This window comes from Macaca nemestrina, chromosome 9 (assembly GCF_043159975.1).
Source record: "Macaca nemestrina isolate mMacNem1 chromosome 9, mMacNem.hap1, whole genome shotgun sequence".
Lineage (NCBI taxonomy): Eukaryota > Metazoa > Chordata > Mammalia > Primates > Cercopithecidae > Macaca > Macaca nemestrina.
In genome coordinates this window covers 33,958,386-33,983,151 of record NC_092133.1, presented here as the reverse complement: position 1 = coordinate 33,983,151, position 24,766 = coordinate 33,958,386, and the positions used below count along the sequence as shown (strand labels likewise).

The 24,766-nt window shown below is 42.6% G+C and overlaps 1 protein-coding gene across 1 annotated transcript in view; it reads left to right on the top strand.

Annotated features, from left to right (window-relative positions):
* The first annotated feature begins 4,614 nt into the window (after window positions 1-4,614).
* The window catches only part of LOC105478408 (ATP binding cassette subfamily C member 2), a 63,730-nt gene continuing 43,578 nt past the window's right edge, over window positions 4,615-24,766 (top strand). Inside the window, exons 1-8 of the mRNA XM_011735679.2 lie at window positions 4,615-7,485; window positions 9,227-9,400; window positions 17,207-17,332; window positions 18,536-18,670; window positions 18,873-18,980; window positions 19,377-19,432; window positions 21,981-22,215; window positions 24,083-24,246. Of these exons, the coding sequence (XP_011733981.2) occupies window positions 7,453-7,485; window positions 9,227-9,400; window positions 17,207-17,332; window positions 18,536-18,670; window positions 18,873-18,980; window positions 19,377-19,432; window positions 21,981-22,215; window positions 24,083-24,246 (1,031 nt within the window). The 5' untranslated portion in view covers window positions 4,615-7,452. The remainder of the gene's footprint in view (window positions 7,486-9,226; window positions 9,401-17,206; window positions 17,333-18,535; window positions 18,671-18,872; window positions 18,981-19,376; window positions 19,433-21,980; window positions 22,216-24,082; window positions 24,247-24,766) is intronic.

The following is a 24,766-nucleotide window of genomic DNA, read 5'->3' as shown; positions in this document are numbered from 1 at the left end:
CAGTCATATCTGAATTTGGTTCTGATGCTTGCTCTCTGTCTCTTTAAAGCCTTTCTTTTTTTTTTTCTTTTAGTATGCCTAGCAATGTTTTCTTCATAGCTGGACGGGATATATGGGGTAAAAGGAAGTGCTGTAACTAGACCTTTAGTAACCTGGTATACAGTGGGGGAGGGGGAGAGGAAGAGTTCTATAGTTCTATGAAGAGGTCTCAATCTTTTAGTAAACCTGTGTCTCTAAACTGAATTTCACAAGTGCTTCTCAGTTCCTCCTATCTACCCCGATCCTGTTAGGTGGGATATGATGGCTAGAGTGGGCTGCAGCTGGGTATTTTCAGTTTTCATGTGGAAGGCTAGAGGAGACTGGAGTTGTTATTTCCCTTCTCCTGCATCATTTAGGCTCCTATTAATCACCAGCATTAGGCTCTATTTAAACAGTTTTTCCCAAGGGCAGACTTTGTTTAGAAGAGAAGAATAGGGTTTCTTTTGTTTTGTTTTGTTTTGTTTTGTTTTGAGACGGAGTCTTGCTCTGTCACCCAGGCTGGAGTGCCAGGGGTGCGATCTCGGCTCACTGCAAGCTCCGCCTCCCGGGTTCAAGTGATTCTCCTGCCTCAGCCTCTGGAGTAGCTGGGATTATAGGCACACGCCGCCACGCCTGGGTAATTTTGTATTTTTAATAGAGACAGGGTTTCACCATGTTGGCCAGGATGGCCTCCAACTCCTGACCTCGTGATTTGCCCACCTCAGCCTCCCAAAGTGCCCAGGATCCCAACCATAGAGTTTTAAATACACATTTACAATGAATCCAAGTCCACTTTCAAAGAACACTGTGCTGCTTCACAGGTAGTGCGAGTACCTTATAATAACAAAATAATCCTACTTTTAAAAGTTGTCTAAACAGGTGCTTCTCAAACTTTGATATGCACACAAGTCACCTGAGGATCTTGTTAAAATAGACTTTCACCCAGGCTGGAGTGCAGTGGTGCCATCTCGGCTCACTGCAAGCTCCGCTTCCCGGGTTCACGCCACTCTCCTGCCTCAGCCTCCCGAGTAGCTGGGACTACAGGCGCCCGCCACCATGCCCGGCTAATTTTTTTTTTTTTTTTTTTTTTTTTTGTATTTTTAGTAGAGACATGGTTTCACCATGTTAGCCAGGATGGTCTCGATATCCTGACCTCGTGATCTGCCCGCCTTGGCCTCCCAAAGTGCTGGGCTTACAGACGTGACCCACCGAGTCCCACCGTGTCCAGGTATATTTCAAATGTTTACTTTTCCTATCCCCTCTGCCAGGGGCATGGAAGCAGGAGGAGATTTTTCTCTAATAAAAAGAAAACAATATTTGAGAACCTCTTTGAATTCCTATAGGTAAACTCATGAAAGTGTGGAGATCATCCCCTCCTTATGGCTGAGTCACTCTGGAATTTTTCTCTCTCAAACTTGTGTACACTGAGCCTCCGGCAATTCAATTACAGTTCAGGTTTTCCTGCCCTCGCACTGGTTCCTGCTGAGAGTTCTGTGCCAGTAAATTGTGATTTTTTCATATTCACTTGTTTATCTCTTCAGTTTGCCCTGTAACCTCACCTCTCTACAGATCTAAGAAAAGTTATTGATTTCTCTATTTGTTCAGATTTTTACTTATTGTTAGGTAAGATTTGTGACTTCCTGGCTCCTTACTTGCTTTTCTCATTCAATATTCCATATGAGTACATATTTTATAATTTAAGCAACTTGTTTTGATGAGCATTTAGATTCTCCACCCTCTCTTTTTTTGATTACTTGGAATGTTTTGGCCAGACACTGTGGCTCACGCCTGTAATCCCAGCACTTTGGAAGGCCAAGGCGAATGGATTGCTTGAGCCCAGGAGTTTGAGGCTCTACAAAAAAATTTAAAAAAGAAAATTAGGTGGGCATAGTGGTGTGTGCCTATAGTCCCAGATACTTAGGAGGTTGAAGTGGGAGAATCCCTTGAGCCCAGGAGAGTGAGGCTGCAGTGAGCTGTGATTGCACCACTGCACTCCATCCAGCCTGGGCAACAGAGAGAGATTCTGTCTCAAAATAAATGAATACATAAATAGAAAAATAAAAAGAATGTTTTAAGCACAAAAAGTAAAAATCTTGCTTGTTTTAAAATGATTCTAATTTCTTTTTTATTTGAATACATTTAAGGGTTACATTAAATGATTTAAATTTCTAATACAGATTTTAATTCACTTTATTAACTTCCTCCTGAGATAGATACTCAGAAAACACTACATATTCACAAAATGAAAAAAAGTGTTAAAGCAAATAACAATTAAAAAAACTTCTCAAACTATAATTTTATATCCAGTGAAAATACCCTTCAAAAATAAAAGTGAAATAAAGATATTCTCATGCAGACAAAACCTAAAAGAATGTGTCTCCAGTAGACCCTCACTATAAGAAATTCTCTTTTTTTATTTTTTGAGACAGAGTCTCACCCTGTCGCCCAGGCTGGAGTGCAATGGCATGATCTCAGGTCACTGCAACCTCCGCCTCCTGGGTTCAAACAGTTCTCCTGCCTCAGCCTCCCAAGTAGCTGGGACTACAGGTGCCCATCAGCACACTCAGTTTATATTTGTATTTTTAATAGAGATGGGGTTTCACCATGTTGTCCAGGCTGGTCTTGAACTCCTGACCTCGTGATCTGCCTGCCTCAGCCTCCCAAAGTGCTGGGGTTACAGGCATCAGCCACTGTGCCCGGCCCCAAGAAATTCTTAAACAAGTTGTTCAGGCCAAAGGCAGGAAGAAATGAAGAGCACCAGAAAGGATAAATATCTGGTACATATAAAAGACCTATTTTAAGTACTTTTGTTATATACATTCTATATTTAATAAATTATGTTTGTGTGCATATATAGGTCTTTTAAATATAATTAGCCATTTAAAGCAAAAATAATAACAATGTTGTGTAGGATTTATGATATATGTAGAAGTAAAACATAAGAAAACAAAAGTACAAAAGTTAGAAGGAATAAATGAAATTATACTATTATACTGCTGGTTGAGATTATTATTATATATTCTTACATTGTTCCTGAAATAGTTTAATCTATCTTGCTTGGGATACAATTTGCTTGAGTATATACAATTGTCAAAACTCTTTGAATAGAACATCTAAGATCTATGCATTTGTTTGTATGTTAATTATACCTCCAACATTGTTCTTAAACAGTGTGATTGAGATTGAATTTACAGGGATGTAGACTATCATATTTCAGGAGTCACTGCTGTTTTGAACAGATAATCTCTCGTGGGTTACCTTTCTAGGAATTAGTTCCACAAGACTCTCACTGAAAACAGGAGAGCTGGAAAACAGGTATTCAGTATTCCTGGAGTAAATTCTTCAAATTTAGATTCCTATAAAAACTCTTCAAGAAAGAATATTGGGAGTCCTAAGTTTTATTTTATCTGTCTTTCAACAAAGATTATGTAAGATCACAATGGTTTTAAAAATGTAGTTGAAAAGATTTTTTATTACACATTACTTTCTTACTATCTGCTGTGATCACCCTGCAGAGGTGGGATGGTCCTTACCATCCAAAATTTGCTTCAGATGTCAAGACTGATGATGCACACACAACAGAAGAGTATGAAAAGACTTACTATCTGTAGAATGAAGATTTCGGGAGGCTGGGTGTGGTGGCTCATGCCTGTAATCCCAGCACTTTGGGAGGCCGAGGCAGGAGGATCACTTGAGGTTAGAAGTTTGAGACTAGCCTGGCCAATGTGACGAAACCCTGTCTCTACTAAAAATACAAAGATTAAACGGGCTTGGTGGTGCGTGCCTGTAATCCCAGCTACTTGGGAGGCTGAGGCAGAAGAATCACTTGAACTAGGAGGTGGAGGTTGCAGTGAGCTGAGATTGCGCCACCACACTCCAACCTGGGTGACAGAGCAAGACTCCATCTAAAAAAAAAAAAAAGCAAAAAAAGGAAAAGAAGAGAAAAGATTTCCGGAAAGAGCAGGGCAGGCTCCCAAGCAGAGCTTAAAATGACTTGGGGGAACAGGAAGGGTGACAGGCTTGGGTCTTTATGGTGGTTAGGGGGTGGGCTGGAGTGCAGTGTCTTCCATGTGCAGGCAGGGTGCGTGGTTTGAACTTCCCACTGGTGCTAAAGAAGGGAGCACCCATGCTGTCTTGTCAGCTTGTCTGGATGTAGGACAGAGTGGGAAAGAGGTGTGGTGAGGCTAGAGGGCTGTCAGTCTTGCCTCATCAAAACTCAGAGAACCATACTCCTAGAAAGGATGAATCTATACTCTACATAAATTATACCTCAGCCAGGTGTGGTGGCTCATGCCTCTTAATCTCAGCACTTTGGGAGGGCTGAGGCAGGCAGATTGCTTGAGCTCAGGAGTTTGAGACCAGCTTATGCAACAAGGCAAAACCCTTTCTCTACAAAAAGTACAAAAAAAATTAGCCGAGCATGGCGGCACACGCCTGTGGTCCCAGCTACTCAGGCAGCAGAAGTGGGAGGATCACTTGAGCTCAGGAGTTCGAGGCTGCAGTGAGCTGTGACCATGCGCCTGCACTCTAGCCCTTTTCTTTTTTTTTTTTTTTTTTTTTTGAGACGGAGTCTCGCTCTGTAGCCCGGGCTGGAGTGCAGTGGCCGGATCTCAGCTCACTTGAGCCATATACCCTGTCTCAAAAGAAAAACAATTTTACCTCAGTAAACCCAACTTTAAAAGGAGAGAGAGAGAGATTGTTTGTAAAGAACTTATGATAGTGCCTGGCACATAGTGAGTGCTCAGTGTTTACTGCTGTCATTTAAATTATTATTGTTACTACTGCTACCACTTCTACTGCTCCTTCTCTGACCTTTGAATTGAGAATAGTACTGTGAAGAGAAATAGGACACATTGTGTCCACCCAGTCTTATGATACAATGTGTGATGTAAACCTGCAGTCTTCTTCATTTATATATAAGGAAACTGAGGCCCAAAGACTGATCCCATTTCACCCCTTCCCCTTCAGACTTGTGCCTCTTCCCACCCTTCTTACTCCACCCCAACCCTGCTTACACTGATCAAGGGAAATAACGCAGTTCACTAAGGTGCATGGACCAATGGAAAGACGCTGGAGGACATTACACAAAGACAACCTTTCTGCACGCTCTACAGCTCAAACCTCAAGGCCTTTTAGGGTCCACAAATAACACATTTTTTCCCCTGATGACCCAGCTAGGCTTCAAGAGCAGATATCTCAGACTGGCTTCTGTGATGGCCTCCAGTTGATCATTCTACCCGGGAAAAGAAATTTAAAAGTCACTGTTCCAAGATTGATTTTGCGTTTTTCCTTCTCCCTCTCCTCTCTTTACAAACCCTGTTTTGATTCTTATTCATGTAAGTCAATCTGATGATTGTCTTCCTCGTATACAAGTAAATTTACTTGCAGATACCTAACTAGAAATTTCAGAGTTAATCCTTGACGTTATACTCCTCAAAGTTTTACCAAGAGTTCCCCCCGTACCCCGAGTCCTACCACCGTGCCAAGAGAAGTATGCAGCCTAAAGGTGCACCCTACCCCAACTGAGATCTCTTAGTTCCACAGCACGTCTCCTGGCTCTTCTGGTGAGTGGTATGGAAAATGATGGAGAAACTGCCATATGTTTTCATAATGGTCAGACCAATTTACATTTCCATCAACAGTATACTAGGTTTCCCTTTTCTCCACACCCTTGCCAGCACTTATCTTGTTTTTTTCATAATAGCCATCCTAATAGGTATGAGGTGGTATCTCACTGTGGTTTTGATTTGCATTTTCCAGATGACTTGTAAAGTTGATTCATTTGTCATATACCTGCTGGCCATTTATATGTCTTCTTTGGAGAAGTGTCTGTTCAAGTCCTTTGCCCATTTTTTTTATTTGTTTGTGTATGTTTGCTATTGAGTTGTATGAGTTCCTTATAGTATATCATGGATATTAACTCTTCGTCAGTTATATGGTCTGCAAATATTTTCTCCCACTCTGAATGCTGCCTTTTCATTTTTTGTGTGTGTATACTTGACTTTTAAAATCAGTAACAAGGTCCATACAGTCCACATTTGGCTGATATGCCTCTTGATTCTCTTTTAATTTGTAAGTTCCTTCAACTCCTTTCCTTCTTTTAATTTATTTGTTAAGAAATGGAGTCATTTGCACCATAGACTCTCCCACATCCTGGATTTTGACAATTGCATTCCCGTGGAGTCCTTTAGCATGTTCCTGTGTTTCTTATAATCTGGTAGTTAGATCTAGAATTTGACCAGATTTAGGGCCAGTTTTTTTAGTTAGGATACTGCATGGGTGGTTATGTGTACTTTTTTCATGATATCATGGTCACATACTGCTTGGTTCTTTAAGCAATTTAAATGACAGTACAAAAGGTTGGGTCAGGTGGGGCATGGTAGCTCATGCCTGTAACCCCAGCACTTCAGGAGGCCAAGGCAGGAGGATTATTGAAGCCTGGGGTTCAAGACCAGCCTGGACAACATAGCAAGACCCCGTCCCTACAGAATTTTTTTTTAATTAGCTGGGCTTGTTGGCATGTGTCTGTAGTCCCAGCTACTCAGGAAGCTGAGGCAGGAAGATCGCTTGAACCCATGAGGTCAAGGCTGCAATGAGTCGTGATGGCACCACTGCACACTAGTCCAGGCAACAGAGCAAAACCCTGTCTCGAAAAAAAATAAAAATAAAAAATAAAAGGTTGGGTCGATGACAGTTTCTGGCGACTGATGCCACCACTCTGTTTGCAGAATCACCCCCTCCTCTGGCCCTGATGTTTTATCATGACATCATATTTACAATGTCTGGCAAAGGCTTCATTCCCATTTGGCATACTACCTCTCAGGCAAATAGACCTTTTGAAAGCCTATATTATGTATATAACATATAGGCTCACACTGGATAAGCTATTTTATAACCTGACTTCTTCACACAAAGTTTATATCGTGTTTAAACCATGTTTTAGGTTCTCTATTTTTAATTAAAAATCGAAGGAAGAAGGATATTTCACATTTCTGTAAACTCTAAGATCTTACAACAGAAGCGAAACTGCACATTTAGGGGTGCCTGCCCCTCCACTGATGCTGCCCTTTGTGGGTCATATGTCCTTAGGAAAATGAAAGAGTGTGCACTCCTGACTTGTTGGCCAGCTCTGTTGACATCTTTCAGTGGTTCCTTTCATATACGGCCACTCCTCCAGAGGCCTCTTGTACTTTGGGAACTGGTGAGTCTCCCTGTCCCTAGGGCTTTTTAGTCACATGTCCATCCACTGTTTCAACGTAACATGCATCTAGGCAAGGTTAACGATTAAATGGTTCGGATGAAAGGTCATCCTTTACACAGAACATCAGAATGGTAGATAATTCCTGTTCCACCTTCTCTGAGGAAACAAGTAAAGAAGAAACAACACAGTCATATTAATAGACGAGTCTTCGTTCCAGACGCAGTCCAGGAATCATGCTGGAGGACTTCTGCAACTCTACTTTTTGGGTGAGAAATTACATTTATCTTCATATTGACTCTTCTCAGACTCAGAACAAGTGGTAGTTAGTTAACTTAGGGTGGCCACCAACAAGATCCAGAAATGTTAGAGGTGCAGTGGTCTAAAGCTCAGGCTTTTTAGAAAGCATAATTCATAATATCGCCAGAGAATATAAGGGATATAAGATCTGGGAAAGGTAATGCAATTTATTCTGACATATGTTTATTTTATCTCAGACTCTTGTACTAGCTAGTTGCAAAATTGCCTTCTCTAAAAAGAAACAGGTAAAAACCTTCCAATTTTATCAGTGTGAGGAAGGAGAATTGTTGTTGCATACTTTGCTAGTAGAAGGAAGAGAAGGTCGTGACTGAGTCTTGCTGAGACATGTTGATGTTGAAATGATAATGATAAGTTCTAGAAGAACTGGCAACTAATGATATGGACTAGAAGTTGAGTCTAGGGATGCAACTTTGGGCATCATGAGTACTGAAATAATTTTTGAACAACTGGAGTCGGATAACACTGTTTTTAAGGAAAAGAAGAGTCACCACTTAGAGGGTGAACAAGAACAGTGGAACATTATGGAGTCATAGATAGCAAAAAATTTCAAGATAAAGGCCAATCAACAGTATCAAAGGTCTAGTGGAATAGAAAACAAAAAAGGACCTTAGATTTAGTGATTTTGGTAAGGGTTTAGTGAGACAGTGTCATCTGCAAACTCCTAGCCTCAGCATCAGAATAACCTGGGGCAATTAATAGTTTAAGTATCTTAAGTGATTCTTCTGAATTATAACATTTGATAACCTTATGTAGAGGTGAGAGGGGCAAGGATGAGATAGCAGAGCACCTGGGCAGCACCTCGTGTGTTAGAAAGGACCTGGGTCCCAAGGCCCTCAAGGTCAGGAGTGTATACCACGGCAAGGTGGGTCTTCATGGGCTGCAGTATCTAGACAGGCCATCTCTTGAGAATTCTTTCTGAGTACTAACTACCTGACCAACTTTCTTGGTCATGGCATCGCAACCATTTCTTTGAAGAGTCTGTACAAATAACCATATAAAACAAATTTTAACTATTTATGGGAAGAGAAAAATCTACACTCATGTGACTCAGAGACAAGAATTGGTGCCCACCTCCCACCCCCCAACTTCCACTTCACAAGACACTTCCATTTATCGCAGAATGCAAAGACTGCACAAAACTTGCTGGTAGTAAGCCTTCTGTCCAACAATGCTGTTGTCCCTGCTGTGCTGAAATTGGACAGGTTTTTAATGTAAGCGCTCTGGGCCATCAGAGGGTAAATGCTACAGTGTGACTAAGCATTCTCCCTGCATGGCGCCTGCATGTTTGAATATCTGCCACTGAGTTCAGTTAGTGCTAGAAACTTGAATAATTTTTTATATCCCAGAGAACTATTCTCTCCTTTAAACTGGGAAACAGCCCTTCTTCATCCTATAATTTGGCAAATGCAGTGTGAGGTTTACTCAGGATAGCTGGTACAGAAATTCACTGAGAATCACAAGAAGACAGGTGTTTAGAGGGTGGGTTGGCCAGAAAGTAACTACATTTGTCATTAAATGGTGAATTTGTATCAATGTGCACAAATAGGAAAATATGGATAGTTAAAGGGTAAGGCTGGATATGGATATGGAGTTGAGTTTAAATTGTCTGGAAGCAGTGAGATGTGGTGCAGGATGGTTTTCTGTCTTCACAATGCATGTATACAACAATCCTTCCCCTTTGGTCTCCAGAATTCCTCATTCCTGGACAGTCCAGAGGCAGACCTGCCACTTTGTTTTGAGCAAACTGTTCTGGTGTGGATTCCCTTGGGCTTCCTATGGCTCCTGGCCCCCTGGCAGCTTCTCCACGTGTATAAATCCAGGACCAAGAGATCCTCTATCACCAAACTCTACCTCGCTAAGCAGGTAAAATAACACCACTGTTTCTGAACTCTAATTCCTTGGTGTACAGTGGAGATATTTTCTTGGTGTTTAGTGTCCTGTTCCTTGTCTTTAAGCAGCTGTCCCAGGTGCCATTATCTCAGGTAGAGCCAGGTTCTGGGTTTCCCTCTGTCCATCTACCCTAATTCTCATGGGTCCCTTGCCACATTTCTTAAATCAAAGTAGCTTTGATTTTTGCATAAGAATGGTGACTCTTAATTCTTGTGGATATTGGGTTCCCTAAACACAAAGGGCATATAATCAATCAAATTATCTTTATAGCATTCGAGAAATGAACACGGGATCACCTGTCTTTAAACAGCTCTAATAAATCGGTGGACTGTAATTCAGTTGGCACCTACCTCATGAAAATGAACTAGATAATGGATCTCCATCCCCACTGAGGCAATCCAACTATCACTCATCTTCAAAAACTTGGATCTGAAATAAGGTTTCCATTTTCCCCACGTATTCGATGAGTCAGGATGATCACTCACAGTAGAGGGAGGAAGAGTGAGTGTGCACAGTGACAAGCACGAGTATGGAAATAACAGAAAGGACAGGTCTGTGGGAGAGGCCCAGGAGGGGCCAGGAGGGGAGGAGCCCTCAGCCAGCTGCACCAACTCACTCAGGGAGGGGTCTTGTGGGAACCCAAGACCCCCATTTGAGGTAGTAAAATTATCTCAGAAAATCTTCCATCTGCTTCCTTTCACTAGTTTTTTTTTTTTCTATCTGTCTTTATTATCATTATTACTACTATTTTAAATGGAGTCTCACTCTTGCCCAGGCTGGAGTGCAGTGGCATGATCTCAGCTCACTGCAACCTCTGCCTCCTGGGTTCCAACAATTCTTATGCCTCAATCCCTCCCAAGTAGCTGGGATTACAGGTGCACGCCACCATGCCCAGCTAATTTTTGTATTTTCAGTAGAGATGGGATTTTGCCGTATTGGCCAGGCTGGTCTCAAACCCGTGACCTCAAGTGATCCCTCCTGCCTCGGCCTCCCAAAGTGCCAGGATTACAAGCGTGAGCCACCGCACCCAGCCTCTGTCAGTCCTTATCTTTCAACAGGTTTTTAGAAAGGCAAACTAGATTCCATTGTTCTACGAACATACCTAACAATGACTCAGGTTATCTGGAACCTTAAAAGGAGGAAAGAGCTTGGCCAAAGGAAGTGGTCGTCACCTTGACACTTTGAGGTTGGGGTTGGTTGTGGGTTTTGTTGGATTCTGATTAGAAAAAGAACAGTCTCAGAGCTTGGGGCAGGGTCACTGTCTCCTTTGTTGACCTGAGTGCCCATCATAGGACCTAGCATGTTTCAAACACTCAGATGGAATTCAACATTTGTTGAATGTTGGTGTTAAATGCATTCTAGGAATAGTGGTAGATTTAAGAGTATGTTAGAGCTGAACTCAGCGGTGCACACCTGTAATCCCAGCTCCTCTGGAAGCTGGAGGTGGTAGGATCACTAGAGGCCAGCCTGGCAACATAGTGAGTCCCCATCTCTTAAAAAAAAAAAAAAAAAAAAGGAAAGAAACGTATGTTAGACTTTGAATATTCTGAACATTGAACAACTCTGCACATTTAACAACATTCTCAGTACCGTTGGATTTGAGTCATTGTTTGAGGTTAGAAGCAATCAAGTTAGGAGGCTTCTTCCACTTTCTGGAGCTTCCAAGAAGAAGCTGGTTAATGAGCAAACCAATATCCCATCCTAATAAAAGCTAGTTAACTCTTTTACAAAATACTTTATTGAGATATAATTTACATATCATACAGCTCTCCCATTTAATACAATTCAGGATGGACGCTGTGGCTCACGCCTGTAATCCCAACATTTTGAGAGGCTGAGGTGGGTGGATCACTTCAGGTCAGGAGTTTCAGACCAGCCTGGCCAACACAGTGAAACCCCATCTCTACTAAAAATACAAACACATTCAGCTGGGCGTGGTGGCTCATGCCTGTAATCCCAGCACTTTGGGAGGCCAAGGCAGGTGGATCACAAGGTCAGGAGTTCAAGACCAGCGTGGCCAACATGGTGAAACCCCGTCTCTACTAAAAATACAAAAATTAGCCGGGCATGGTGGTGGATGCCTGTAATCCCAGCTACTTGGGAGGCTGAGGCAGAGAATTGCTTGAACCTGGGAGGCGGAGCTTGCAGTGAGCCAAGATCATGCCACTGCACTCCAGCATGGGTGACAAAGAAAGACTTCATCTCAAAAAAAAAACATTAGGCTGGTGCGGTGGCACACACCTGTAACCCCAGCTACTCAGGTGGCTGAGGCATGAGGATCACTTGAACCTGGGAGGTGGAGGTTGCAGTGAGCCGAGATCACGCCACTGCACTCCAGCTTCAGACTCTGTCTCAAAAAAAAAAAAAAAAAAAAAAAAAAAAATCCGTTTTTTTCAGTATATTAACACATATGTGCAAACTTCACCACAGTCAATTTTAGAACATTTCATTCTCTTTAACCCCGTCTCCTCATTCCCGTTATCCTTAGCAACTGCTAAATCTCTTTTCTTTCTTTATAGATTTCCCTGTTCTGGACATTTCATATGAATGGAATTATATAATATGTGGTCTTTTTTTATTGGCTTTTTTCCCTTGGCACAATGTTTTCAAGGTTTATCTGTGGTGTACCATTGCTGTACCATGTATCGATATTTCACTCCTTTTTTTTCTTTTTTTTTTTTTTTTTGAGACAGAGTCTCACTCTGTCGCCCAGGCAGACTGCCAACATAGATTCTTGCCAACAATGTGTTAAAGTGCATGTGCCTGCACCATTGTCAGCACTGAGTTATTTTCAACTTTTATGTGCAAACGTGACATCTCATTGAGTTACTTTGCATTTTTATGAATACTAATGCAGTTGATTTTTTAATCTGTTAAGTATATTTCATTTGTGAATTGTCTATTCATATCACTTCCTTATTTTCTTAATGGGGGTGTGAGTGTATTTAACTTATCTTTTGAACAGATAATTCTCAGAGGGTCACAAAATTCAAAAAGTACAAAAGGGGCTGGGCATAGTAGCTCATGCCTGTAATCCCAACACTTTGGGAAGCTTAGGTGGGAGAATTGCTTGAGCCCAGGAGTTTGAGACCAGCCTGGCCAACTTGGTGAAACCTATCTCTACAAAAAATATTTTCTAAAAATTAGCCAGGCATGGTGGCATGTGCCTGTGGTCCCAGCTACTCGGGAGGCTAAGGTGGGAAGATCACTTGAGTTTAAGGAGGTCAAGGCTGCGGTGAGCCATGTTCACACCACTGCACTTCAGCCTGGGCAACAAAGCTAGACCCTGTCTCAAAAATAAAATAAAACAAAATAGAAAAGGACAGAAGGGTACACAGTACTCTAGTCACTCATTCCTGTCTTAGTTGATAACCATTGATACCAGTTCCTTGTATCTCCTTCCAGAAATAGCTTGCGCTTTTACAAACAGCTACGTACATATATTTTTTTCACACAAATGCTAGTGTCCCATATGTGCTTTTCTGTGACTTAGAGCTCCTTCCATTTTAGTACATAAAAATCTGCGTGTTTCTCTTTTTTGATGGATATGTTATTCATTTGTACCTAAGCAGCCAAACTCGTACTGATACCACCATGATGCGACAAAATACAAAACATCATTCCATTAATGTTAGAGTAACGAACAAATTAGGGAGTCATGGTAAAACAGAGCTAAAAGGGGCTGAGGAAATCAGTGAAGTGCATTATAGTGTAACCGTTCACCTGAACAATTGAGTTTTTTTAATCAGTAAAAGCCCCCCAATCCCACAAAGTAGGAATAATCCTTCATCTTTATACTTTTTACTTCCTATTCTTAAAGTTAGATTCTAAATCCTAAAGATACACCAACGAGATTGTATCTACTTATCTATAGCCAGAGGCATCTATTGTGTCATATACAGCAGCCAAGGTTACTGAAACCTCTTTGATTAGACTTCAGTCATATCCAACCCCCAAAATCAACCCAATAGGTACAATGAGAACCTATCGAGGCAGGATACAGAGCTGTAAAACAAGAAAAATCCTGTGAGGGAGGGAGGGAAAAAGGAAGGATTCCGCCACTACCCAGACTGAAATTGAGTTAATATATTCATCTCAACACATGTTCAGGCTGCATGTTCAGGGAGTAATTTAAGAATAAATCTATGATTTGTGAAGCACTGAAATACTTAGTGGTTTGCTGTGTTACATCATAGCTTTCCCCAGCAGTTTCCAAGACAGCCTTCAAAAACTGGCAGGAGAATTTTGCTGGAGCTGCATGCAGGACTACCAAGATTCCTCCCCATATTTATGAAACCGATTGTTCTGGGACTGGTTGTTCTAGTCTTCTATGTGTCAGGTCTGACTTTTCCAGGAATGGTTGATCCACACTGGAAGGCTTCCAGATGTGTTCCCCAGGCATCCCAGGTGGTAGGAAGAGTAGAGGCCTGGGTATTCTGTAGATGCTGAGCCCTGAGTCATACTGTTACTTATTCTTTGGTCAGTTGGTTTTCTACCACCTCTTAGATTTCATTCTCCGTAACTAGCTCATATGCTGTTTGTAGCTAAGGTTCAGGGTATTGTAAAGTTCTTGCAGCTGCTAGAGGCTGCAGTGTTTCTATCTCTGAAATCCATCATTAATTACACACAACTGGGCTGGAGAGAACATGAATCTGGTCTGCTGTTTCTTCTCCTAGACCTTATCTTCATTCTTCACTGTGCTCTTCTCTGCAGAAGTGGGTAGTTTTACTTTGAGACTAGTGGAAAAATTAGGGCTTTCCTGAATAAATAGATCCACAGAGGAAGGAAGAGGAGAGAGCCTCTGAGTGGGACACCTCCTCAGATGTCATTTGCAAGGATGGATAACTTTCATCAGGGCCACAAGTCACAGGCATTGATGAAAGAGTCCCTAGAACTGGATGCTTTGGAATAAGGCAGGCTTTGGAGACAGGATGGACTCACACTCGTGTTATTGAAAAGGAGTGGGGAGGGGCAGGTGCAGTGGCTCACGCCTGTAATCCCAGCACTTTGGGAGGCTGAAGTGGGTGGATCACCTGAGGCCAGAAGTTCAAGACAAGCCTGGACAACATGGTGAAACCCCGTCTCTACTAAAAATACAAAAATTAGCTGGGCATGGTGGTTCACACCTGTAATCCCAGCTACTTGGGTGGCTGAGGCAGGAGAATCGCTTGAACGCGGGAGATGGAGGTTGCAGTGAGCTGAAATCGTACCACTACACTCCAGCCTCGGTGATAGAGCAAAATTCCATACCAAAAAAAAAAAAAAGAAAGAAAAAGAAAAAGATGAAGTAAAAGAAAGAAAAGGTGGGGGAAAATTAAAGAGCTGGACTGTAAAAATGGCTAAGGCTTTAAGATTTAAGTATCTAGGTAGAAGATCTTAGAGAAATATGTAAAATTTCTCCAAATGTAGAAGTATCAAAAAGCCAGGATGAAGTCAGTCCCCTCCACATTAACAGGAGACAACCAGCTCAATCCCACAAAAGGTCTGCTTCTTTCTTTGTAATGATTCCTTGAGATGCTGTTATTTGAATGTACCATAATTTATGTGCCCTATATGCCATGAGTGTCATTGGTTTCTAATATTTTGCATCATAAGCAATGCTGCAATCCACAGCTTTGTATATACTTGTGTATTCAAGTGCATCTATAGGATAAATTCAAAAAAATGAAATGACTGAGTTAAGGATACGTGAACTCATAATTTTTATAGACAGTGCAAACTGCCCTCCAAAGAGGCTCTCCTCGGTCTCACCAACTTTGTATCACATTTTTTGATGTTTGCTAATTGGTTAGGCAAAAGTGGTATGTCATTATACTTTCAAATTGTATTCTCATATTAATGAGGTTAAGCATATTCTCATACGTTTTAAAGCCTTTTGTGTTTTTTAAAAAATCCATTTATATTATATACTCTTCTTTTGCATTGAGTTATTAGAGTATTTTTTAAAATTACTTTGTAGAAGTTATTTATAAAGTTAACCGGTCTTTTTTGATATAAATTGCTCAGTGTATTTCAAATCCATTGTATGAGTTTAATATATATAAGTCTGTGGCAAGGCCCCCTCCTTTTCCCTAGCCTGGGGAGTAGGCTGCTGGTTAGCATCCTCTAGTCATCTCCAACGGCAGGTGCCTTAGCTCTAGCTTGCTCTATTTTACCTCCTAGTTTACCTAAAGGCAACCATAACGTACCACCTATAAAGCTATTTTTTTTTTCCAAAACCGCATAGTATCTTGTGGGGAAAACACCCTGTAGCGTATTATATACTTGAAAAAATGCATTCCAGTTATTAACATGCCTCTGACTCTACTCCTTACTAAATAATAGCACTGATCCTGTTAGTTAAAGTAAAGGTGCATTCATCTCCTTCCTTGGCTGGTTTTCATTACAAAGGGCCCATTATCTCTGCCTGAGACATTCCAGATAAATGAGACTTAAAAGAATGAATAAGAGTAGATGGGTAGGAGCATAAAAGGATGAAGGGAGGGGAGATGGTGCCGCATAAATATCTTCGTTTTGGTGGCTAAGATGCTGGTATATTTCCTCAGTGGAGGCAGTAATTTTCCCTCCTGATAGGTGGGGATGTGGGCCTTTAAAACAGTATAATGTGTATCATCATGTCTTCTGAGCTCATAGGACAAATATTGACTGGCATTATCTGGGATCAAGACTGGGGCTGGGTGTGGTGGCTCATGCTTATAATCCCAGCACTTTGGGAGGCCGAGGCAGGCAGATCTCCTGAGGTCAGGAGCTTGAGACCAGCCTGGCGAACATGGTGAAATCCCTGTTTCTACTAAAAATACAAAAATTAGTCAGGTGTGGTGGCGCACACTTGTAATCCCAGCTACTCGGGAGGCTGAGGCAGGCGAATCACTTGAACTCAGGAGGTGGAGGTGGCAGTGAGCTGAGATTAGGCCTCTGCACTCCAGCCTGGGCCACAGAGTAAGACTCTGTCTCAAAACAAAAACAAAAAACCTATGGCCTAAGAAACGGAATAGTGCCTTTAAAACCTAGTACCTTCTATTGCCGTATAACAAAATACCCCAAAACTTAGCAGCTAAAAAAGGATTCTTTAAATCTTAACAGTTTCTGTGGGTCAAGAATTTGGAAGCAGCTTACCCAGGTTCTGCTTCAAGGTCTCTCATGAGGTTGAAGTTAGTATGTGCTGTCTGGGGCTACTGGCATGTGAAGGCTTGACTAGGGCTCAAAGACCTGCTTCTAAGATGACTCTCACATGGCTGGTGGCAGGAAGCCCCAGTTTCTCACTGACTGTTGGCAGAAGGTCTCAGTTCCTTACCAAGCGGACCTCTCCAAAGAGCTACTGGAGTGTTCTCATGACCCAACTGGTAGCTTCCTCCAGAGTGAGCAATCGGAGACGGAGAACAAGGAGAAAGAATCCGCATTGCTTTTCATGCCCTAGCCTTGGAAGTCACACACTGTCACTTCTGCCATTTTCTGTTCACCAGAAGTACATCCCTAAGTCCCCAGCCCACACTCAAGGGAGGGGGAATTAAGCTCTGCTCTTTGAAGAAAGGAATATCAAAAAGTCTGCAGACATATTTTAAAACTTCACACTCAGCATTCCTCAAAAACAATGATCATGGCATACTTTGAACATTATTCTATCACTTGAACTGTATGTATCCATTCATTCCAGAAATATTTATTGTGTTATCTGAATCGCTGTATACCATTTTTCTTATCCATCACTGGAAACCATTATGTTTTAAGAGCCTTATAAAGAATGATATCCTCCTAACAGTGGTCTTTTTCCCTTCTCAGGTATTTGTTGGTTTTCTTCTTATTCTAGCAGCCATAGAGCTGGCCCTTGTACTCACAGAAGACTCTGGACAAGCCACAGTCCCTGCTGTTCGATATACCAATCCAAGCCTCTACCTAGGCACATGGGTAAGACCTATCACCACTTCTGCCCTGTGTTTCCCTTTTCATTACCCACAGGCATCTAGCTGAAATGTACTCTTTGGGGATGAAATTAATTCCAAGGTCATCTGTCTTTTTCACAGGATCCATAGTGAGGCAAAGCTTGGTTGGAATGGGGTGAAACTAATTTTAGCTTTTCATCTTCATTTGAGCATTAATGTATAGAGCCTTCTCCCTAGGTTAAGTATTAGCTTTCATGACTAAGATGTATATCTTATGTCCACATATCTTGCCATCTAAGGGTCACAGAGGAGAGCTAATATTCTTGATGTAAAAGAATATTTTAAATGTTGTAAAAAGTATTTTTAAATTGATTGATGACTCTAAACAATGGATCAGTGAGCTTAGAGTTTCTATAAACTTGATATCAAAAAACTAATGTCTCTCCTGCAGGCATTTTTTTCGGGGGATGGGCCTAGACAGTGTTTAAATAACACTTTAATTAATTGCCATCAATTCAGTGGCAACTAATGACACATAATTATTTGAACTTTCAAACTTTATTGAAAAATCAGAATGTCTGGCAATTGCAAACCTACATTCAGGCAGAGCAGTGTCAGCTGGGTCTCAGTAGCAGTGGTCCCTTTAGACCATGTGCTTGGCACAATCCTCGCTGGGCAAATGTTATAAATCATGGCTCTTTCCCCACCAGAATGTTGTTTTAGGAGCACAGCACTAGGTCTAGGAAATCAACATTTAATTTATTATATCTAAAGTAGATGATATAGGGCAATTTTTAAAAATTAATTGCTTAATCTTATATTAGAAAATCAAGCTACGGACACCTTGCACCTAATTAATTAGAACCTGTCTTCCGACCTTACTACCGTAATGTCTGAAATTAATTTTCGTGCATCTTGGAAAGGTTTTTCTAGCTCCCAAAGTAACTCCACTAAAATGCAGATAGATAGTGACCTTCTACGTTCTTGGCCAGCATCCCACTCAAGTGTGGTCCATGGAGAGAGATGAGGCACTGAAAGAAAAAGCTGGATGTCATGGCGGGGAAATGTTCAACCTGACATCTGTGTGCTCTCTACCTGGCCAGATTAGTCACGGCAGTCTCCTCCCTCAGCCCTCCTTTCTTTCTTCCCATGTCCTCTGACATCCTTCTCCCCTGAGTCCTCGGTTAGTGGCAGTATTCTTCAGAACATCATGTGAATTTCTCTCCAGCTCCTGGTTTTGCTGATCCAATACAGCAGACAATGGTGTATACAGAAAAACTCCTGGTTCCTGTCCCTATTCTGGGTTCTCTCAATACTCTGTGGCACTTTCCAATTTCAGACTCTGATCCGGACACTCTTGCAGGTAAGGAAAAAAGAGTGGATGACACGAGGAGGTACCACGGGGCATCTTCTAAGAGTAAATGACATCAAACTGAGCTCCGGGATCGAATTGTACTAGTGGGATTTGATCATAGGCTTTAATCACAAGCATTGATATATACGGGCCATGTAGACTTCATTTGGACAAAAGGCTCATTTTTTCCTCTTTGTTTTTTTCTTCATAGGGTGACAATTCTAATCTGGCCTACTCCTGCCTGTTCTTCATCTCCTATGGATTCCAGATCCTGATCCTGATCTTTTCAGCATTTTCAGAAAATAATGAGTCATCAAATGTGAGATTCTAAATATGCCCATCTCATATGTTACTTAATTGGATGATATCTTAATGAATATAACTTTAAGAAGTCTGAGTCTCATGGAGGCCCCACAAGACCATTTTATGACAAGGAAACAGATAGTGATGAGAGTATTAATATGCTGACTTTTACTTTCACCTGCCAATTGTCAGCATAGTTAACTCATTCATGTATCTATGCCAGAAAATCTGATTATCATTCTACTAGTGGCTTTAGGGTCTCCAAATAAACACATGTTGATAAGCTGACTTTAACATCATATCTAGTTTCTAGCACAACATTATATCATTAAAAAATCAGTTTCAGATTTCAGAGTCCCATGCAGTTCCTGTCTCCAACTGGTTTACTTTTCAATTTTTTTGTGTCTTTCAGAATCCATCATCCACAGCTTCGTTTCTGAGTAGCATTACCTACAGTTGGTATGACAGGTAGGAAAGCCTGGAGTATGGGTTGTCTGTATCCTTACTGTCTCACTCCTCTGAAAGTGACAGAAAGATTCTTTATTTTATTTATTTATTATTTTTTGAGATGGAGTTTCGCTCTTGTCGCCCAGGCTGGAGTGCAATGGTGTGATCTTGGCTCACTGCAACCTCCACCTCCTGGGTTCAAGCGATTATCCTGCCTCAGCCTCCCAAGTAGCTGGGGTTGCAGGTGTGAGCCACCATGCCCAGATAATTTTTGTGTTTTTAGTAGAGATGGGGTTTCACCATGTTGGCCAAGCTGGTCTCGAACTTGAGCTCATAATCTGCCTGCCTTGGCCTCCCTAAGTGCTGGGATTACAGGCATGAGCCACCATGCCCAACCGAAAGATTAATTTTTTTAAAATGCCTCCTGTGACCTCCATTTCTCTTCTACTTAGAGTCAGAGAGTGTTAAAACTTACAGACCAACTTAATCCAAGCCCTCCAGTGGGCAGATTGGGATGCTGAGGAGAAGAAGGAGGGGGATTTGTTTTCGGTAGCCTGGGAGTCCCACAGGAGAAGAGGAAGGAGGCAGTAGGACAGGAAAAGCAAAAGTTGGAGGCAGGTTTGGAGGGTAAGGGGTGAAATAGCTGGCCTGGGCTACCAGAGGATCTGGAGCAGACACCCTTGGCCTTTATAGTTGCAGGGACCCATTTGGCAGGCTGGTGAAATCTATGAATCCCTTCTCGGGAAGTGTTTTAAATGCATAAAATAAAATGAAAGACATTGGATTCTAAACAAAACCAAATATATTGAAATATAGTTACCAAAATATTTAAAAAACAAGTGTATAATTTAGTAATACATAGACTTCATTATTAATGCATTAAATAACAAGATCTAGTGATGAGTCTAACAATGACCATAATTTCAAAGTAGTGATAAGCATAAGTGAGCTATGAGAACATGTGGGATTTCTCAGCCTGACGCAGTGGCTCATGCCTATAATCCCAGCACTTTGGGAGGCTGAGGGGGGTGGATCACCTGAGGTCAGGAGTTTGAGACCAGCCTGGTCAACATGGTGAAACCCTGTCTCCACTAAAAATACAAAAATTACCTAGCATGGTGGCACATGCCTGTAATCCCAGCTCCTCAGGAGGCTGAGGCAGGAGAATCGCTTGAACCTGGGAGGCAGAGGTTGCTGTGAGCCGAGATCGCAGCATTGCACTCCAGTCTTGGTGACAAGAACGAAATTCCATCCCCCTCCAACAAAAAAAAAGGAAAGAAAGAAAAGAAAACATGGGATTTCCAAATGCTAGATTTCAGTTAGATGCTATTACAAATAACAATATAATATATAATTTAGGCCAAGTGTGGTGGTTTACAACTGTAATCCTAGCACTTTGGGAAGCCAAGGCAGGAAAATCACTTGAGCCCAGAAGTTTGAGGCTGCAGTCAGCTATGGTTGTGTCACTGCACTCCAGCCTAGGCAGAGAAAGACCATGTCTCTAAACATATATATAATTTATTTTCCATCTATATTCTCAAACTCCTGGCTAAGAGCCCTGATCAAGAGAGATGGCACAGTGGCTGGACATAGTGGCTCACACCTGTAATCCCAGCACCTTGGGAGGCTGAGTTGGGCGGATCACTTGAGGTCAGGAGTTCGAGAACAGCCTGGCTAACATGGTGAAACCCCGTCTCTACTAAAAATACAAAAATTAGCCAGGGGCCAGGTGCATTGGTTCACGCCTGTAATCTCAGCACTTTGGGAGGCAGAGGCGGGTGGATCACCTGTCAGAAGTTTGAGACCAGCCTGGCCAACATGGTGAAACCCTGTCTCTACTAAAAATAAAAAATTAGCCAGGCGTGGTGGTGTGTGCCTGTAATTCCAGCTACTTGGGAGGCTGAGGCAGGAGAATCACTTGAACCTGGGATGTGGATCTTACAGCAAGCCGAGGTCGCACCACTGCACTCCAGCCTAGTGACAATATTGAAACTCCATCTCAACAGAAAAAAAGAAGAAGTCGTGTGGAGTGTTGCACACCTGTAATCCCAGCTACTTGGGAGGCTAAGGCAGGAGAATCACTTTGAACCCGGGAGGCAGAGGCTGCAGTGAGCCAAGATTGCGCTACTGCACTCCAGCCTGGGCAACAGAGTGAGACTCCTGTCTCGGAAACACACACACACACACACACACACACACACACACACAAAACCAAAGATGCCACAGGGGCTGCTTTATTTCTTGAGGGCATCAAGGAGGCCCCCAAGGAGATACCAGAGTGGCAGAGAGGCAGCCAGTGTTTGAGGAGGAAGGAGCAAGAGTAGGGTAAGGTGATGCTCTTTTAGCTCTCTTTCCCTTCTCTTGTCTTCTAACACATTCTGTTGACCCTGTCCGTTCCTTTTTCTGCTCTCCCCACTCCTCTGTCAAGTTCAAAGGGCCAGGAGATGGGGCTAGTCCCATTCTTCTGTCCCTCTATCCCAGAACCTGGAGGTAGGTTCTGAGAGAAGTGGTGGAGATAGCCTCTGACCCAGCCTGGAGGGTCTCACCCTGTGATTCGCTCTTGTTCCAGCATCATTCTGAAAGGCTACAAGCATCCTCTGACACTCGAAGATGTCTGGGAAGTTGATGAAGAGATGAAAACCAAGATACTAGTCAGCAAGTTTGAAACGCACATGAAGACAGAGCTGCAGAAAGCCAGGCGGGCACTCCAGAAACGGCAGCAGAAGAGCTCCCAGCAGAACTCTGGAGCCAGGCTGCCTGGCTTGAACAAGAATCAGAGTCAAAGCCAAGATGTCCTTGTCCTGGTAACTTTCCCTTGAGTGTCTGTGTGAGCGCGCTGCATGTTTCAGGCAAGAGTACATCAGCATCATGGCGATTCTGTCCTTACATTTTTACAGCACTTCATACTTCTCAGTGCACTGCATATTATTAATGGTATTCACAATACTAATACTACCTTAGTGATGGATACATGGGGTGTAATGTACTGTTCTCTCTCCTTTGAGGTACTTTTGAAATTTTCCATGATGAAATACGGTTTTCAAAAAAATAATACCTTAGCATTTCTAGATTTTGCACCTTGGTACAAATTAGCATGAGCAGCCAATTTGTTGATTCATTCACTTGAAAATATTTATTGAACACAACTGTGTGTCAGTGACCATTCCAGGCACTAAAAGAGTGCTCATCTTTTGAGAGCTAGAAAATATGTATTAAGCCCATATATAGGTTACTCTTTGAAAGTAATAATAGCTATTAAGAAAATAAAGCAGTAGTGTATTTGGAGTGAAGTGCGACTTTAGACAGGGTAACAGGGGAAGCTTCTCAGAGGAGATGATGTCTGAACAGAGACTCAAATGATGAGATCAGGCCCTCCGAGGGACAGTCAGAGGGAAGTGTGTTCCAGTCAGAAGGAGCAGGCATGCGAGGCTGAGAGGGGAACACGTTTGACTTACTCAGGGAATGGCAAGAAGATCCAGGAGAGGGTACGCATGGGGTGAGATGGGCTCAAGGAAGTGGACAGGGATTAAGCTGTGTGGACCCTTGTGGGCCACGATAAGGAATCTGGACTTTATCTGAAGTCTGATTGCCAGTGGAAGGTTTTGAGCAGAGAGTAATGAGATTGGATTCATGTTGTAAAGAGCTTACTTGGGCAACTCCCCAGAGGATGGATCGTTGGGGGCAAGAGTAGAAGCTGGAAGGGAAGCCAGGGCAGTTGTCCCAGCAAGGGAGACCCATCAGATGGGACCTCAGTGGAAGACATTGTGAGAGAGTGTCACTGGTAGGCTGAGAAGCTGGAATTTGGGGCAAGATGAGACTCAGGAGGATGTAATGAGGAGGCCAAAGCATAGACAAAGAGGCTGGTGACTGAGTTGTAATGCCCCATGTGTTAGTTTCCCAGGGCTGCCATGATAGAGTACCACACTGGATAGCTTAAAACAGAAATGTACTGTGCCTAGCTCAGGAGGCCAGGAGGCTGAAATCAAGATAGCAGACTTGCTCCCACTGAAACCTGGAGGGGAGAATCCTCTCTTCCACCTTCTAGTGTTTGCCAGTAACCCTTGGCGTTCCTTCACTTCCGGATGCATCACTCTGATCTCTGCCTCCACCATCACAGGACCATCTTCTCCCTGTGTCTGTCTCTTCTCTTCTTGTAAAAATACCAGTTATACCACATTAGGGCCCCTGTGATCTCATCTTAATTTGGTTACATCTGCAAAGACCCTATTTCCAAATAAGGGCACATTTTAAGGTACTGGGGGTTAGGGCTTCAACATAGCTTTTGGGGGTAGGGCTACAGTTCAACCCATAACATCTCACAGCAACCACAAGCATGAAAAGAACTGAAAGGGCCTCTCAGCACCATGCCCAGGCCCTTCGCTCTCAGGACTGCCCCTCAGGCCCTCACGCAGATGGGTCTCTGTTTTTACATGGTACTCTTACCAGGTTAGTTGCCTGGTTTTCTAACCCCAAATAGATTACAAGTATCAATTAGCAGTGGGAGAGTGGATCAGTGCAGGCAGCTAGAAAGGCAGAAGCAACTAGACCAGGGAGAGACGATCAAAACCTGTACATAGAAGGCCACGGGGCTCACAGGCTGACCATCCTGAAGCTGCTCAGGCCAGGAACAGACATAACTCTGTGGACACTGTTGTTTGGTTTTGTACCTAGGATGACATTAAAAAGAAAAAAAAGAAGTCTGGGACCAAAAAAGATGTTCCAAAATCCTGGTTGATCAAGGCTCTGTTCAAAACTTTCTACACAGTGCTCCTGAAATCGTTCCTACTGAAGCTAGTGAATGACATCTTCACGTTTGTGAGTCCTCAGCTGCTGAAGTGAGTCCTCAGGCCTTAGATGGTCCTTTCAGGGCCTCCTCTGCCACCCTCCTTTTTGCCCCGTGTATGCAAGCAGGAACTTTTCTTCAATTCCCATTTTGTAAAAATGCTCATCATTTTCTTCCACCTTAGCCTTGTGTTCATGAAGACTGCAGGCAGTTTTCAAGATGTATGATGATGTGTACTTTAGCCTCTCTCTTTTCCATGTCTCTCTCCTCACAGGGGGCCGGGTAATCGTTAGGGGCTCTTTCTTGTTAAACTGCTAAGGGCTGAGCCAGGCCCAAGGGGTGGGCAGCATGCCCCTGGAGAGTAACTGACTTCATCTCTCTGTCACAGCCTTCCATGGGCGGTTCGGGTTAATCTTGACAAGACTTCAAAATCTGCCACAATCTATGGAATGAACCACCTGCAGGGAAAAACAGGGACAAAGCATTGCAGTGGCAGCTATGTGGAGCATTTCTTTCATTATCCATTCTCACAGCCATGGCTTATAAACCCTACACTCTTGCTGCTCATCTCC